General features: G+C 32.5%; 2 protein-coding genes and 1 pseudogene across 2 annotated transcripts; 1 reads left to right on the top strand and 2 right to left on the bottom strand.

Annotated features, from left to right (window-relative positions):
* Window positions 1–2,678: 2,678 nt before the first annotated feature.
* Window positions 2,679–8,177, bottom strand: LOC143588271 (alcohol dehydrogenase-like 7). The gene is made up of 10 exons (XM_077069325.1): window positions 8,065–8,177; window positions 7,849–7,985; window positions 6,621–6,667; window positions 5,360–5,685; window positions 5,081–5,163; window positions 4,160–4,235; window positions 3,995–4,059; window positions 3,807–3,902; window positions 2,982–3,146; window positions 2,679–2,795 (listed from the first exon to the last, which is right to left on the bottom strand). The coding sequence occupies exons 1-10, from the start codon at window positions 8,114–8,116 to the stop codon at window positions 2,679–2,681; spliced, it is 1,164 nt and encodes a 387-aa protein (XP_076925440.1). The 5' UTR covers window positions 8,117–8,177.
* Window positions 8,178–9,498: 1,321 nt separating this feature from the next.
* On the top strand, window positions 9,499–9,777 carry LOC143588276 (uncharacterized). The gene has a single exon (XM_077069328.1). It carries the CDS (start codon window positions 9,520–9,522, stop codon window positions 9,775–9,777), a length of 258 nt encoding a protein of 85 aa, XP_076925443.1. The 5' UTR covers window positions 9,499–9,519.
* A 6,661-nt stretch (window positions 9,778–16,438) lies between these two features.
* On the bottom strand, window positions 16,439–17,578 carry LOC143588275 (jacalin-related lectin 2-like; annotated as a pseudogene).
* Window positions 17,579–19,074: the final 1,496 nt, after the last annotated feature.

Here is a 19,074-nt window from a genome sequence, read left to right on the forward strand (position 1 = left end):
CTAAATACTTTATATTACACGATTATATATTTATTTTATCGAATTGCACCTTGATATTGATAATAATCTAGACAAATAAGCAAACATTGATTTATGCTTCATCCATTTTCTTTAAACTCAAAACTCAATTCTTTAATTACAACTCTTTCAAACTAAAAGGTTATGCTTATTTTATGAATACTAATAAGAAGTTTGGCCGGTAAAAAAAATAGAAGTTTATATTTATAGTAGGAGTTGTGTGAAACAGTCATTGCCCAAAAAGATATGACTATACAATTATTAGTATATTATTGTACTGTGCCAATTCAACCCCATATGTGGGTTGGTGGGTTACAATTTTTAAAATTTTATAATAATTCACATGTCCACTGAAGATACTTCCTGCATATCTCCTGTCGAGTATAAAATAAAATGAACATGAACCATTGAGGCTAATCACTAATGTCACTCTAGGGGTTCATGGTGGTATTGGTTGGACCGGTCTTAAAACCGGATAACAGGTTAATCAAAAAAAATTATATATAATTAACGTCTTCTTAAAACATGAATCATTGAGGCTAATCACTATCTCTTCTTTTAAGTATATAAATTACGAAAAGTATGCTCTCTTTTGTAGAAAGATAAAAAGAAAAAGAAAACGTGCATAAGCTGAAAAATGCAATAACAATAAATAATAAATAAAACTTTTAATTAAGAAACAAAAAATGAAAAAGACATAAAAACTGAAAAGTCAGATTGAAATCTGAAAAAGCAAAATGGACTATGTGAATAAGTTAAAAACAGGCATGCTCCTCACTGAGTCACTTACAATAATTACAATCGTTAACCTGGTTTCCGGTTCAGTGGTCACCCATCAAAAACCGGCAGGTCAAAATGGAAACGACCCACAGACACTCCGGTCCAGTTTTAAAAACGTTGATTGAGGCATTCAACAACGAACATTCTGTTCTATTCTAAAAAAAATATTTGTATAGTTTTAACATTTATCAAAACTTTATATTCGGTAAAACAAAATCAGAGTTTCTATTGACCATTTATCTATTAAGCCAATGATGTGAGTGACAATGGCATTTTATTAAGTTATGTGTTGTGGCCAAACTAGAAAGGCTAGTTAACTAACTCACTCTTTAATTCTGGTATTGTGGTTTCACTAAAAAGTTAAAAAGATGCAAGAAGAAAAAAAGAAATAGAAATTTGGTGTTGGGTTAAGATTGCAAGGGCACTTCACTCATCTCTCTAGCGCCCGTTAAGAGGGTGGGACACCATGTGTGGCGCCCTGCTAGGGTGTTAAACACCTAAGTTACTAAGTTAGGGTGGCTATTAGCTTCCGAATACACTAGCATAGGATCAAGTTCTAAAACTTAAAATAATAACACACTTGGGGTGTAATGAATCGGACGAATACAAACAATGTCTTGTTCTTGTTTGTTTGTTAAGGAAATAATGTGTTCACGAACACTAAATGAACGAGATTTTATGTTCGTGTCGTTCATTAAGGAAATTAATGTATTCACGAACACAAATAAAACCGGAAAAGCCTAGAGATTGAGACTGATGTATTCAATAACGTGAATAATGAAAGCATGTAAACGAATCGAACGAACACGTACAAGGGCATGTTTGTGTTCAATCATTTAATTTTAAACGAACACGAATACTTAATCGAACAAATATTTATGTTCATGTTTGTTTATTTAAAAAATGAGCATTGTGTTCCTTTATGTTCGTTTGTTTAAAGTCTAAATGAACATAACCGAACAAAGATAAACGAACATAAATGAACATATATGAACAAATTTGATGAACACAAACGAACATAAATGAACGCAAATTAGCAAATATAAAACTTTAAGTAGATGACTCATTTGAATAATATTTAATTATTTTTTATTAATACATAAACGAACATAAATAAACAAACATAAAACGAACACAAATAAACGAACGGAACATATGTTCATGTTCGCTCGTTTAATTAAACGAACACAATTTTTTTTTGTTCATGATCGTTCGTTATTAAATAAACGAACATAAATGAACTTTCCGTCGAACGATTCACGAACAGTTCACAACTGGTAAGAGTCAACCACATAAAAGAAACCCTGCATCTACCTTAACATAGGTTTAGTTCTCACAAACCACATAAAATATTTCTTGTTCTTAATGTTTAGTTCTTATTCATTATCAAATCTACAAAATGAGACCTAACATTAGAGTGTGTATATCAACAAAAATTGAGTATTTGTATGGCAGCTTTCATATGTATTCTTTGGATTGAGTCTTTAGTTGTACGTTAGCGATTAGGTGGGTTGATACATCTTCAGATAGACGTAACACATAATGGGTGGACTTTAACAATACCATGTGTTATGTTTTGTGGTTTTTAAAACATTAAATAGAATAGTAACCATACTTTTCATGTGACATTTAAACAACATACGATCAAATAATAAAATTCCCTTTTATTTAGGTTTATTAAACAATAAGCGGTCTATATAATATAGTTAAAAGTGGTAGTTGTTATTTGGTGGCATCTCACATTATAGTAGTTTAACAAAAACAATTAAAAAAGTTCTATTGACTAATATGACATAAAACAAATATTATACATGTTTTCATCTTTATTTGCAACTTAATAATAGTAACACCTCATGAAAGTTCAAATGAAAACTAATTAATCATTTGTTCATCCAGATTACACACCTTAAACTCTTCCTATCAGTCATCAACTCAAAAGCCTTGTTGATATCTTTGAAGTCAACTTCATGTGTGACAAAATTATCAAGACATATTTCCTGAATTGGACAAGAATTAATATTAAGTTTTAATATGAATATTTTTAACCTTTTGAAGAGTTCATAACAAGTATTAGTGTTAATTTGTACTACAACCCATATTAATTTTGGATTGAAAGAAATCTTTAGTTGACCTTGACCTCAGAAGTCAAAGACGAAGAAGCAAAGAGCTAGTATTCTGCTTACCTTATTCATGTAGCGTTTTTCAAGGATACGAATGTCGGATTTCGGTTTGAGACCTCCAAAATAGGATCCTGTGATTGATCTCCCGCTGCTAAGTAGCTCAAAAGAATTAAAAGTCAACATCGCGTCCGGTCGGTCAACGCCCAACACTACTACTTTCCCCCATCCCTAAAGATTACATTCACAGATGAAGAAACTTCAATTGGTGCATACAAAGAGTTTGGAAGATGATGAAAGCCATACAGTTACTCGGTTTTATCATTTGGGCTTGAAACGTTTAGGCCTAAAAATATAAATCGTCAAAAACTGAAGTTTGCCAGTAAGTGTGGACTTAACTAAGTTCGTTAATTAATGATTAAGTGATATCCAACAAAAAAAATCATCGATTAACGTTTACAATAACAAATATATTCAAACAAACATGAACTCTAGCGTTGCTTACGAGTTTAGTTCAGTCTTTTTGGTCTTTACGAGTTTGGTTCGGTGTTTATGGTTTTTAGGTGTTCAGTTCTTTTGAGAATGAGTACATACAAAACCAAACAGGAAATTCAGTTTGTGAGAAAACATAAAGCCAAACCTTCGGGAGTTTTGCACCTTCTAGCATCTCGAGTTGATCATTTGTTTGTATTGGTTATTTCGGTTTCATGCATACTCTTTATAAGTTAACAAGTTTTATAAGAGTAACCTCGTGTATAATTTGAGTATAAGACCATGTTTTAATTTGAGTTCACCCAAATGAACTCATTTGAAAAACCTTTTTCTACAAATCAACATTGCCACCCCTAAGAAAAATGGAATGAGCAAAATAAAAATAAATATTAAATCTACCTTTCTACAAGAAGCATAAGCTTCATGCACCACCGACTTCATACCAACACACTCAAAGCAATAGTCTACACCACCTCCGGTCATCTCCATTATTACCTGCTCCAAAATAACATCATTAGTTAGTCATTTATCATTGATCAAGCAATATCTTATTGCGTCGAATAATGATTTAACTTCGGTTAAGTTACCTGGCTCACTGTTTTGTCCCCACAGTTACTAGAATTCACAAAATCAGTAACTCCAAATTTCTTTCCTATTAATAAGGTAAAAGATTAGTGTAAAATTAACTCCACATATAAACTTTATAAATGGAAAGTTATCATAATGTTGTAAAGACTCAAATTAGAAACTACCAATTTCGCACTTATCCTGGTTCACATCAACACCTATGATCCTCTTAGCTCCACACAGTCTCGCCCCTTCTGCTACCTGTAAAAACAATTCATGCTTGTTATTATTGGTCGTTAAGCTCACATCAAGGCATATATCAAGTTTATAATTTAACTTTATTTTTATACGTTGAACTTAGTTTAAACCATTAATGTCACAAAAGCTTTACTGACTAATGTCACAAATATTACTTTTAGTTTTTACATATATCAATATAATATAATATAAAATAAATTAAAAATAAAAATTTTAGAATAAACAATCCGGCTCGACGAGCCACAACTCACAAGCAGTGGAGTGAGAGTGGTGTGGTGTGGTGCAGTTGAAACCATTTGGTTTTGGTTTTACGGTTTTCATTTTGGTTCGCTTTCGGTTTTGCCATTTGAGCTTGAAAATTTTAGTTGGAAAAAAAGTTTGCCTAAAATAATGAATTTAGTTATAAATAATTTTGTTAATCATTAACTAATTGACTATTATAAATTTTGTCAAAAATATTTGAGTTACATATTTATTAATTCCTATAAATTATTTATCTAACATAATAAAAAAAACAAAAATCTAGAAATTCGGTTCAGTTTGGATTTTTCGGTTTCTATTACATGCAAAACCAAAACCGAACCGTAAGTTCGGTTTTTACAAAAACATAAAACCAAACGTTAGTTTTTGTTTCCGTTTGGTTTTTTCGGTTTTTTGGGTTTCGGATTGATTTTTCGGTTTCTTGCGCACCCCTAACAAGCAGGCTCAAGGTCAACATTTCATCTTGTTAAGATAAACGAGCCGAGCCGAGCTCACCCTGACTCCGCTCGTTTATAGCCATAACCCATAATCGTGATATCAAGTTTTGAATAACATCAGTTACAAAGCCTTTATGTGTAAAACCATACCGCTAGACCAATGGCACCCAGTCCAAATATGGCAACTGTTGATCCAGCTTCAACCTTGGCTGTTTTCCAAGCAGCACCCAACCCTGAAACCATATTGACATTTTGGGTCAAATCTAGTAGTTTCCAAAGTCAAAATTGGTTGATCATGTTACCAATTTACCCCTTAAATACATATTTTGTGTACCACTAGCTAAAAGACATAATAGTTGTAAAATTTCTCACCAATATTGAAATAGATAAAAATTTAAAAACATGTTTGACCTGAAATGTCAAACTTACCGGTTGATACTCCACAACTTAAGAGGCAAGCTCGGTTAGGTGGGATCATCGGGTCGATTTTGGTTAAATGTACAATGTCAACCACTGTGTACTCACTAAAACTTGAAACAGACAAGAAGTGGCACAAGGTTTCTCCGTTAGCGTCTGTGAATCTACTTGTTTCTTCTCGGTCCATCCAAGGAGAGAGACGGAAAGGAAAATTTGTGCATAGGTTGCTTTTTTCAGATAAACAGTCGGTGCATTCACCGCAATCGGCTAAAAATATTGGGATCACAGTGTCTCTTTCAACAAGTTCATGCACACCTTCTCCAACACTCTCTACAACCCTATAATGTGGAAGATGAAATAGTTATGAGTTGGATCATATGCTTGCGGTAATGAATGCATCATTATTAACATAAAAAAATTTATGGACAGACAAATGATTTACAAAATAGTTGCTATGATAGGTATAACATATTAACATGTTTACCACTTCTGACAAATCATTGAGTCAATTTAAAGTTAATTATAGTTAGAAACAAGCATATTAAACAATGTCTTAGAGGACCCGCAATACGAGTATCCTTGCCTAATTCTTGATGACATGGAGCTGGCATGTGGCGTCGTGGCCATGCCATTCTTTGGGTCCCGTTCGTGGCTGGCTACATGCAGTGATGCAGGTAAGTGCTATTCAATTTTTTTTTCTCACGGTCAATAATAAATAACAAATTAAATATTAAAAAGTAAGTTGCATGTGAAAAGAATGTTTATGGTACTGTTAGGGGTATAAATATGTTTGTCTAAAAAGTTGATGTAACATGCTGACTAGGGCTACGTCACAAATAGTATAAGAGCATTTTCATCCGGTTTCCCAAAATTTTGTGAGGTGAGTTTGTAAATTATAGGGGTGAGATTTTGAGTGGTTGTGAGTGTAAATTATAGAGTGGAGGGAGAAAATGTAGTGATTTTTTGTAAATTAATGGAAAATGTAGTGATTTTTTATAAATTATAGGACGAATAGAGAAAATGTAGTGATTTTTTATAAATTTAGGAAAAATGTAGTGATTTTTTTGTAAATTATATGGTGGAGAGAGAATTAAAGTACAAAAAAAATATTATTTAATTAAATAAAAGAAAGAAATATAATGTTTTTTAGTGTAATTATAGAGATGAGGATAAAGAATTGGTTCAGAATCTCAACACTCTAACATAAATCTAAATTAGGCATGCGCAGATACACACATATAAGTCGTAAGTTAGAGAGTTCAAGAGCTTTTACCCCACTGCTTCATGGCCAAGTATTATTGGAAAACTAGCAGGAGGATCCTTCACATAAAAAAAAAGTTTAATTAACTAACATCCACCAAACATTTGATTATATTCAAATTTAACTCAAAATATGGAATTTTTTTTACCAAACTACTGTTGGTGGAAAAAGTAGTGTTCTATGAAAATTATTACCAAACTAGTGTTTTTCTTTATTTTCTATTCACCTTTTATTATTAAATCATCATATTGGAGTTTCTTTTTTATTATTTTTATATTAGTTAACCTTTTTTTATATATTATCAACGAAACTTTTCTTATCTTTTTTTTATCTCGTTGCTATTCTTTTTATTTCTTTTTTTTAATTGTTTTCAAATGTATTTATTTTTTGCTTTTATTTAAATATATTCATTTTACGAATTTTATTTTTTAGGTTTAGTTTCGAGACTTTGACGAACCTAACCGATACCGATCAAATCCACGTTGAATAATCACTGCAACGTCTGGGTTTTATCAAATTATGTTATTTTTTTGTTTTAAATATGTTCATTTACGAATTTATTTTTGGGTTAAGTTAAAGTACGGTAACGAACCTAACCGGTACTAATGTTCTGGATTCTTTTCGTTTTAAATATGTTCAGTGTAGCATATTCATTTTATTTTACACATTTTTTTTAAATTTGTTTATAGTTGTAGAGATCGGTAGCGACTCAACTTCATTTGGCATTTCTGCCTTTTTGTTTGTGTTCTTTGAATTTCATATTTTCGTTTATATTTGATATTGAGACTGGTGGCTCGTAGCAGGTTAAGTTTTAATATTTGGTTATCTTTTTATGTTTCTTATTTCATTTTGAATTTATTTAGATGATTTATTTGTTTTTATATTTGACAATAGTAGATAAAAAATAAAAGAACAAGAAAAGAATTATAACAATTAGTGAAAATACTAAAAAAAAAGGAAAGAAAGAAAGAAAAGAAAAGCTGACTGATAAGAAAATATATATAAAAAAAGAAGATACTGGATTAATGGATAAAAATATACATAAGCATTATGCTATAAAGAATAAATAATCGATTAACTAAATAAAAAAAATTAAAAGACTCCAATAAAAGAATTTAAAAATAAAGATGAATAGAAAATAAAGAAAAACATTAGTTTGGTAAATAGTTTTTATGATGGTAAATATTTTTTTCACCCAACACTAGTTTGGTAAAAAATTCCAAAATATGTAACAATTTACCTTCATTTTCCAAAAGGTAAGATCACTGTGACAAAGTGATGTGCATATTATTTTAATTCGAACTTCACGCCGTTTCGGTGGCGCAACTATCACTTCCTCGATCACTAGTGGCTCCCCTGGTTTCCGAACAATCGCAGCTGCCCGTGCCAAGGAAATCAAAATGTTAAATTTCAAACATATTGTTCTCAGTTTCAAACTATTGAATTAGAAGCTTACCTTTGCAGCGGATAGGCTTGCCGGCGGTGTTGCTGGAGTTTTCTCCGGCCATAGTGACTGTTGGCACTGGTTTTGTTCTTGTCTGTTGCTCACAACAAAGTTGTGTTGTTTTGAATTCTTTTTATAGGGGTTAAGAGTGCCACGTGGTTAGTGTTTCATATTGGGGGAATATGTGGTAAATGGGCCCATAGCCAGTGGTCACCTACTTGCCGTTTGTTTAACGTTTTACGAATAAAACAGAATATATATGGTTCGGTCTAGTTTGGTGTAACCGTCTTGCTTTTGTGTGTGTTCGATCAAGATACCAGGCACGGAATATAACATGGATCCATATGATCCCATAACCAATTACCATAAGCGCCCAAATAAATTAATTAGGAATTTAGGAGTTCACTTAACATAACACTTAAGCTCAAGTAAATTCTTAATTTAACCTAAGTATAAAACCTACCTTGAAGAACCTATTGTTTCCTGTGTTATTTACAAGTAACAATATTATATATCACAATTGTATATGCGTGTTTAGAATTGTGATTAACTTCAATTTTAATCTTACCAAGTTGAAACTAACTGTAATCGGTAGACGCTTCATATATGAATCTTGATTCAACTTTTTTCTTATTATAACCTTTTGAAAGTCACATTCCAATCATAAAATGTAATTTACTTTACCCTATTGATCAGTGTACCGTAAGCTTTCAAATGACAAGTTCTAAAGGTGGACAAAAGTACCAGTTCACGAAAAAAAAAACCGCACCTAAGCCAAACCCGAACCGCTATTGAAACCAAATTGAACATTCAGGTTATAATCAGTTTGAATACTCCTCCATGAAACCGATTAAACCAACCGAACTAGTTACAAACCAATTACAAACCAAGCATATCTCCAACCAAACCAATCCTTTTCCGTTTACAAACCGGTTTCATTCCAAACCATTTTGTACAAAAACTATTTCATCGAAACCAAACTGGTTCTCAGGTGGCAAGCCGGGTTTTTTCATGAATCAGTTCCGATTTTTGTCAACAAAAGTAAAGAACGGGTTAGGTAGGAACCTGCTCCGAGCATGGTCAGGTTTTGGCCAAGTCAGATCCGGGTTTTGACAGGGTAGAGGTGGAACCGGTTTCAGCGAGTCTGAGTCGGTTCCAGGTACGACTTCTCCGAAGAACCGAAACCTGGTTCGAACCCGTGGGTCTGTTAGGCCCGGCTGGCCGGGTCCGGAAGCAGGTTTTTTCACTCCCTGTAACCAGTTCCAATTCCAAACCAAACCCGCTAGGCTCAAAAACCAATTTGTGCATCTCTAGTTTGGGCTCATCCTTGAAAACCTGAAGCTAAATAAATACCTCATAAACATAACACCAACCAAAACCCTTAAAACCATTAAACCAAACCGCCATCCAAAACCACCATGCCTCCATCAACCACCACCACCACCGCCCAAAAAATCGCTAGGATTCATGGCCAACGCCATCAAACGCAAACACAGCTTCATCCAATTCTTCGCCATGACCGGTATCTTCCTATTAAGCATGCGATCCGTAGGCCAAAAGTACCGAATCCAAGATCTACAGGACGATACCGCCGCTTTGGAGAAAGAACAAGCGTCACTCAACGATCGCATGAATCACATCAAAAACAGCCTTCTAGTTGAAGCCGCACTCGATTCCACCGGTACTTTTGCCGCCAAGCTCCGTGTTCTGTTCGGTGATGATTAATCGCCTAATCGGCATGTGAGTCTACTAACTTAGGGTTTATTGTTTGAGTTTGTGATTGGTGTTGTTATACGCTTGTTATTACTGCTGTTAAGCCTAAAGTTGATCTAATGTTAAGTTTCGACTTGTTGTGCTAACTATGTTGGTGATAGGTTAGGGATATATAATGTTATAATATTTTAGTTACTAGTGTTTATTGGATAATGTTATAGAACTTCACCTCAGGACTCTCAAAAGAGAAGCAATTTGTTAGATAGAATATGATCATATTAGCCAATCCGAGTTGTCCCGGGAAAGTACCTTTTCTTTGCAAACGCATCGAGTGATAGCCGGGGGAAATTCACGGATCGTTGGATCCAGGTGGACGGTATTCGTATCGATGTGGCCCTTGTATGATGATTATATAGCGGGATTTCTCGAAGATTTCGGGTGTGGTGTGCAACTAATGAAGTTAACCTTTGTTTGTACAGAAGTTTTACTAACTAGAATTGTTATGGTAATAAACAAAACAATTTTTTTTGTAGAAAAGTGATCTATTAAAATGAATTGTTAGGCTCTTCTTGCATTTCTGTAGATGTCATTGATACTGAAATGGTCAAGAAGGCTCTATAACTTCAGTTGATATAATATGTCAAACAAATGCTATTACATAAGATCTTTGTCTTCAAATTCCTACGGTCTCTAGGTATCAAAATCAAATAGTGTTTCATAATCATTGTAATGTTCAGATCTTGGTTTAAAAGAAACCTACTTGATCGCTTTAATTAAGACGTCTTAGTCACTTATATTCTCATCGAATTGTTTTTTTACTAGGAATCAATGCGCTTGAGGGAAAACTAGATCAATACTCATTTCAATGGCTATTTTCTTCGCTTCATCATTGCCTTGGATAATCGTTTCTCGTATTCAATCTACATGTTCACATTTTCTAATAGCAGCATCGATACACATATCCAATGATTGTAACTTTCTGTTATCAAATTTGCTGTATGTAATATTTGATCCAAATGACGTTGATATAACAATTTAATCACTAAGTTCATTTATTCTCTATTGATTTAGATGTACTTATTTTAAAATCATAATAATCTTCTTAAACTTCCACTAAAGTTTCTTTTACGTCTGAAAGTTGAAATCTAATAGCTTTAACACTATCAACACAAATTTCCCAACAAGTGTTGGGTAATAACTTAGGATTCAATTCTACAACTTTTTCTTTCAAAGTTTGCTACCACTTAGTCTTAAGTGGCAAAGATAGTATAAACGTTTTGTATGACCCTAAACCTTTCTCTAGCTTTACTACAAGGGCGCGTTCGTTTTACTGAATTCCTAGGAATTCAAAGGAATTGGAATTAAAATCCCATGACATGACGTGTTCGTTTCATTAGAATTGGAATCTTAATTCATGGGAATCTAAAATGGTGTGTTAGGTTGTCAAAGGATTGGAATTGGAATTTTATTCCTTCAAATTCCTTTAAATCAAGGGATTCCAAGTCCTTCCAAAATGTGGAGGATTTCAAGTGAATTCGTTGGAATCTTTTGTCGAGATTTTTTTTTACGAGAACAACGAACAAAACATTTTAGTTTTTTTTTTACTTTTTTTGTTTTCAATTTATATTTTGAGTTATGAATTTATTATTATTATTTTTGAATATTTTTTTGAGGGGTTTTGAACCCCTAATAAATATTCAAAAATAAAAATAATAATAAGAAATTTATAACTCAAAATATAAATCGAAAACAAAAAAAATAAAAAAAATAAAATGTTTCCATCGTTATCCTCGTTAAAAAAAAAAACCTGATTTCAATTCCTTTGTCAAATGAATACATCAAGAATAGAATGAGATTTCAATTCCTTCAAATTCCAATTCCTATTGGAATGTTTAGATTCCAAATCCAATTACTTCCAATTCCAAATCCTAAGCAAATTCCAATTCCCATTCCATTAAACGAACACGCCCCAAGTGTTAGCCATGTTCCATAGTACAAGATTAAAAGTATGACAACCACATGGAGTAAAAAACGCTCTAGAATTTATCTGAAATTCAGTTTTGAAATCATCAATATTTCACCTTTATGTTTGATCCATTGTCATAGCCTTGCTCGCACATACGATTAATATGAATTCCACAACAATCAACAAACATACCCCGTCAAAAGTCCACCCTTAGCAATGCCATTAGTGGGGTCCGCAAAGGATGAGATAGAGGTAAATCTTATCTCTAATCAAAAGGGTAGAGACTACTTCGAGGGAAACCTTAGCTTCAAAAATATCAAGGCCAATAGACATTAATTTTTCTTCGTGTGAAATATCAAAGAATCATTTTATGGTGATATCATCAACATTCAAAAAATTTAAAAAGATTCTTAGTAGTAACAAAGTTAGAGGAGAAGGTCGAATATCTCACTATTAAAAGACATTTGTTCTTGGCAATTTGTTTCAGGGTGCAATCAAGTATGGTAGAGTAACACTTCACTTCATTTTAACTTTATGGTGAGTTCTAATTTAATTTCATTCACAGTAAAAGTATTAACCCGTTTTGGATGTTAAAACCGAGATAATGCGCATGAAATTCTTCATTTGTGATATGCCGCATATGTTCTTTTATAGCGGGGTTAAACTCTTCCAATATCTCGATGTCTTTTAAAGAATTTCTATTATCTTTATTTATGCAACGTCTCATTTGATACACGAAAGACTAAGTTATTTTTAGCAAGATATTTCACCAGTGCAATAATTCCTAAAAAGATTTGTTTTCAATGATCTATGTCTTCTTAAATTGTTAGTTTACTTTTCAATCTTTGACGCTCTTTAATCCAAATTGTCATAATCAGAGATATTTCAAGCCAACTTCATGTTTTCTTGACCTTCAGCCAACCCACCTTTCAGAAGCCCTATTGTAAGTAGTTTACAACAAAAATAAGATTCTTTCAATCTCTGTTGAATACACTAGCCATTCTCTTATCATTATAGCGCTTATCACTAGTGTAATCTCGTTTCTCTACCAAACTTTAAATCATGTTTGGATTGCGTTCATTCGAAGCTTTGGATCAAACATATCAAAATGATGAACACCAACTTCATCTTCATCAACATTAGCATCAACAACATGATCCCCATCAGCATTATCATCATCGACATGATCTCCATTAATAAGGTCGTTAATGAAGGTATTGCGGATTAACACGTGTTAGCACTAGATTCGAATGACAAAGTTTTCGTAGAATATCTCAAGAATATGACATCTTGGTTTGAAAGATAAAAGTAACGAAATGATTGATAGATAGCATACGAGCAATATAAGATTAGAAAAAGATTACCGAAAACAAGTCCTTTTTTTAAGGTTTATTGGATTTTAATAATCCCTATTGACTGGTATTGGCCGATAATAATCCATATTCATTTTATCACCACCGGTGGTCCCAAATTTAAAAAAGTTTGCCCCCAATGGTCCCCCGTTAAAAATGACTTAACGGCGTTATACTTTTTTTCGAATTTCAAACTAACGTTTTAGGGCTTTTGATCGGAAAGAGGATACGAGTCGATTAATGTAAAACCTAGCTCGAAACTGTGATCCAGACGACTTGATTTTTGTTAATTGTAAGTTCAAACACCCGAATTGAAGCATTGTTTCGTCGTTTTGGAGCACCGTTTCGAACGAATTTTTACATCAATCGACTCGTATCCTCCTTCCGATCAAAAGCCCTAAAATATTAGTTTGAAATTCGGAAAAAAGTATAACGCCGTTATGTCATTTTTAACGGGGGATCATTGGGGGCCAACTTTTTTAAATTTGGGACTGCCAGTGGTGATAAAATGAATAAGGATTATTATCGGCCAATACCAGTCAATAGGGATTATTAAAATCCAATAAACTTTTTTTTAAGAATTATTGCATTTGTGAACTATTTTGCTAGCCATAGACTAGCATTTTGTAGATAAAATGAGAAGTTGCATTAAAAACGTAGTGGAATTTTTTCTAGAGTTATTTAGATGTTGGAAGGGTTTGACCGATTATGAAAGAATGGGCGCGACGCATCAAGTGATGAAATATACATTTTCTTCAGCAAAATATCCAGAACGAGTTAATACTTGTATTAGGTTATAAGATTAAATTATAAATCATAAAGAAGTTAAATCAAGCAATATATTACTTCGTCATACTTGATTGTATTCCCGATACAAGTTATCAAGAACATATGTCTTTAATAATGAGTTATTTTAATAATGAGTTATGTAACTTTCTCCTCTAATTTTGTTACTATTGAGTATTGAGGAATCTTTTTTAGGATCTAGAGGGATGATGTTACCACCAGCAAATGACTTTGATGTTAACACATGAGGAAACTTAGTTTCTTGGTTGTGATAGTGATGATGTGTGCGGTCAAAGCTATGATAATGGATCAAAATGAAAGGAAAACGTTAGGGAGTTTAAAAGGGGCGTTGAGATATAAATTCTATTGTGTTTTATGCCCTATGGGTTGTCATAATCTTGATCTTGCATTATGTAACATGAATAACGCTTAAACTATAGATTTTTTTAGTTGTGTAATTTTTTAGTCACACAATGCGTCCATAGTATCTTTGTAATTATACAAAGAGGTGACAAATTTAAAATTTTGAAAGAATATGTTTTAAGAGTTGACTTCTAAGTTACTCTTATTACTTGATGTGCCAATATATAATGAATGGCATCCCTTTTTTTATGAATAAACCTGGAAGTTCATGAGATGCTTATTTTCTAAGGTCTTGGGTGGGTATATGGCATTTCCAGTTCAATTCTAAACAAGCCCGGCTACAAATTTTCGAGTGAGTGTCTGAGTGATGAAGATTGTCTGAGAAGTTGTTTGTTGAGGAATTTATTGAATAAGTTGAGTCGATTTTCTTTTGCAAATGCCTTTCATTTGGTCTTTGGTTTATTGTCTAAAAGGAAACATCATTCTTTAAATTATATATTGATAGTAATTCTAAAAGTTTGTACAATTAGTTTGGGGCCATGTTTATTATGTCCTGTCACTGTAAAAAAAATATAACCAAACTTTTCTTGAAAGCTTCTTGATATACTACTTCGCAACCAATTTTTTTGTCATTACGTGAAAGATGCATAGTCTCATGGCATTGTGTAGAAGAGCCATTCAACAATTCTTGTGTGTATGCATAACCAGTCAATGACGGATTCGGGTCTCTTATTTGTTCATTTCTTCTTGAGACTAATTGTAGCCAATGCCAACAAAGTAAATGAAAGCTATAATCTCATCAGCAAATATCATAAAAATACCATTTTAACATTAAAAAATTATTCATAACTTAGCATACAAAAAACATCCATAAAATCCTATTAAAAAAAAAAGACATTGATGGCAATCACACATAAACTGATATAAGTCAAAACAATCCCCTTTGCTTAACTCATAGTTCACAAGCGTGCGACTGAAGTTGTAATCGGACTCTCACAACACTTTGCTTTTTTTTTTCCTGGTGAAAGTGTTGCCACTAAGAAAGTGTGGTTACGACTTAAGTCGCTCACTTGTGAGCTATGGGTAAAGAACGCATGAGCAAACTTCATTATTTTTTGTGTGATGGACATGGTTTTGTGGATGTTATATTTATAGGATTTTGTGAATGGTGATTTTCTTTTTCATTTTCATTTTGAATTTTTGGTAATTTTATGATAGGTAACCTATAGATTTGGACGATGAGATTATGGTTTTCATTGTCCTCCTTTGTTGGCACTGGCTATGATTAGTCTCAAAAAGAAATGAAAGGATACAAGACCTGAATTGGCACCGACCAGTCATGCATACACACAAGAATTATTTACGCAATGTCATGAGATTATGCATCTTTCATGTGCACTTACTGGCTCATAGTCTTTTACTCAATCAAACCTCTTACTGGCACAACACTTACCAGTGAATAGGCTACCAAATAACTCTTAATTCCATAAGAATTTGAAGCTCAAAGTAACCAATCGAAATCCAAAGTCAAAACTCACACACATGCCAAATATTAATGTTAGCCAACATATGACTTTTCACCAAGTCTATCCATACACATTAACTCAGAGCTTAAAAATACTGAGTAGTAACCCATCGTGTTGCGCAATGCAGCGATGCAAATTTTATCAGTATTAGCTATGGCACTCTTATACTTATGATATAAAAGCCTTATTTGTCAATGTCCAAACGCAAATTCGGTTGATATCGATTAAGTTCGTTACAGACCTAGTCTAAATTAAGTTGGCATAATTTAGGTTCGTGATATACAAGAGGTAAACCCAACGATCAATCAAATAAACGAGAACAAAACCCAAAAGATAAATCCATCAACGTCCAACCGCAAATTCGATCGGTATCGATTAGGTTCGTAACATGTGCAATATTTTCCGCATCCTAGGTCCGAATTTTAGAAACAACTATCATTATTATTTTAGTTTCAAAAAATAAAAACTTATATATAATAAAAGAAAAACTTGTAATATCAATTAAGGTTAGGTCATCCACGGCAAGGAACATATAAAAAAAAATCAAAACGATTATGTTGAAAAAACAGTTGAATTTATCCAAATAGATGAACAAACTTGAAGATATAATCCATTAACATAGACATGAGAAGTTGATCATACAAGAACAATTATTTTTGTTCCGTTAACGAAGGATTGTGTCAACGCCTAACAGGAGGTGGCACATATGGCTTGACATATACTCCAATACCGCTCACAAGTCCGCGCCCAACGCTTCCATAAAAACCTCCACATCGCCTTGGTTTAAATTCACACTTGAAGTTTGTATATAAAGAATACTTACTCCTAACGCCAGTACCTCCAAAGGGTCCATACTGTCCTTTGTTGGTACCAAATACAATTGACGACAATCTACCATCCATATACTCACCAGCCCTCGTTAGGGTAATCAAATTCCACCTGTGGTTTAGTTATAACAAATAAAGATAATAAAGTTGTAATTATAGAAACAAAAAAAAATTGTTTAACCAAAAACTGGGCCTGTGCGCAGTGCAGTTCAGTGTGGTTTTGGGCTAAAACCGAATCAAAAACCAAAGTTTTGATTTTTGTTTCTTCAAAACATTTGGTTTCAACTTTTTTGGTTTTGGGTTTTCGGATTTCGGGTTCAATCCGGTTTTGCTAATTAGGCTAATGTCTAGTAATTTTAGGGCTGAAAATTTTGATACATGATATTCTGAAAATTGGGCATAATATATTAATAGCTAATAGAAGATAGAAGATACTTACATTTAAAATGATTTAATCTTATCATAATTGACAAAACATAAGCGATTAACGTTAAAAATAAACAAATATCCAAGTTTATAAAACATAAACGATTCAAGAGAAAAAATAATTATACAAATCAGATTTTTCGGCTTTGTCCGGTTTTTCACAAAACACAAAACCGAACCAAAACTGATATTTTGGTTTTTACTAAAAATCAAAACCGACCGGTCGATTTGTAATTTAGATTGGTGTTTTCAGTTTTTTTTTTTTTGAGTTTTGTTACACCCTACCAAAAATCATACAAAGGAGGTTCTGCTTACCATGTTAAAGTTTGAACCATTGGGTTCTCCATGGATTTGCGAGTGAACGACTTTCGAGCCTAGTCGATAAGTAAACTGGATTGAATTTATGCTATCTTTTTGATGTGAAATTAAAATCTCAACGAGATCATAACTGCTCTTCTCGTCCCAGATCTCGCCTACCATTTGTGGCCCCAATTTCAACATGTTGTCCATCTGATAACAAGAGTAAGATTCTTCAAGTTTGATCAGGAAGCCATAATCCCAATCAAATTATATATATAAGCACACACGTAAACAGATATATTTAAAATTTTGATAACTTTTACTAACAAACACAACTTAATAACCGGTAGAATCAAGAGTAAAAAAAGGGTAAACTTTATAGAATAGTAATCAAGTTTCAAGTTTCTTCCAATTAAATCACTCATATTTTATTTTGTTTCAATTAGGTCACTCGACTTTCAATTTTGTCTCAATTAAGTCACTCAACTTTCAATATGTCTCAATTAGGTCACTCAATTTTCAATTTTAGCTCAATTAGGTCACTCAATTTTCAATAAATGTTCTAATATTATTATCTTCATATTATGTGTTTATAAATAACTTAAACATCATTAAAGCCAAATTTTTTTATTTTTTATCAGTAAATGCATCACTTACGATAATATAATAGTCGTCCCTCTCGTTTTACAACACAAATTGAAATTTAAGTTACCTAATTGAGACAAACTGAAAGTTGAGTGACCTGATTGGGATAAAACAAAATATGAGTGACTTAATTGGTACAAACTTAAAACTTGGTTACTATTCTATAGTGTTTTCCCAGTAAATTACGTGCATATCTATAAGTGAATCAATAATATAAATTATAACATATCCGCAAAGTCTTAACAACTTTTAAAACGCTACACAAATTTGAATATATTTAATCGAGAAGTCCTGTATTTGAAACAAATAAATAAAATACAAGCTAATCTAAAAGCTGCTAATAATAATAATAATAATAATAATAACAACTAGCAACTATTTGTGATTAACCGTGAACTTGATTAACAGGTATAAGAATAATTATGACTTCAAATTATATATTATTATTATTTTAAACAGCTAAATATTACACGCTAGTAGATGGATAGAAACATTGAACTCCTATTTTACATCTTTGATCTTACTACCCCACCGGAGTGATAATTGCATGACTTAATATTGTATAAGTTAAGCTGCTTGGAAATAAATAATAAGATTTATTTTCTCTCTATTGTTTGGTTAATATATATTAGATGTGCAATTTCTTAGAATTTAAATTTTTGGGAATTACAAGAATTGTAAGTATAGTTCTTTATGCAAATTTTGGGAATTACAAGAATTGTAAGTATAGTTCTTTAGTTTCTTTGTTGGAGAAGACGGTGACGGTGGTGGCAGCCAGAGAAGACGGCAACAGTGGTGGCTGCTGGAGAGCTTGGTGGTGGTTGGAGGAGGAAGAAAAAGGGGGGGGGGGGGGAGATAATATAAATATATATTAAGTTTTTTTTATTGTTTTTGTTTATTTATTAAAATTTTTTTTTAATTTAATAGGTAAAATGACCAATTTGCCCACACATACAAGACACATGACAAAGGACAAACGTTGTTGGATTTATAAACGTAAAGGATAAAAAAAATCAATTTTGAAGATAAAGGACCACGAGTGAAATTTGGGGTAAATATACAAAACAATTTCTGTAATTTCTGTAATTCTGTCTAATATTTATTAGGCATTTTAAGTT

This window comes from Bidens hawaiensis, unplaced genomic scaffold (assembly GCF_021521415.1).
Source record: "Bidens hawaiensis isolate Kalapana, Puna unplaced genomic scaffold, B.hawaiensis_p1.1 tig00036293_1, whole genome shotgun sequence".
NCBI lineage: Eukaryota > Viridiplantae > Streptophyta > Magnoliopsida > Asterales > Asteraceae > Bidens > Bidens hawaiensis.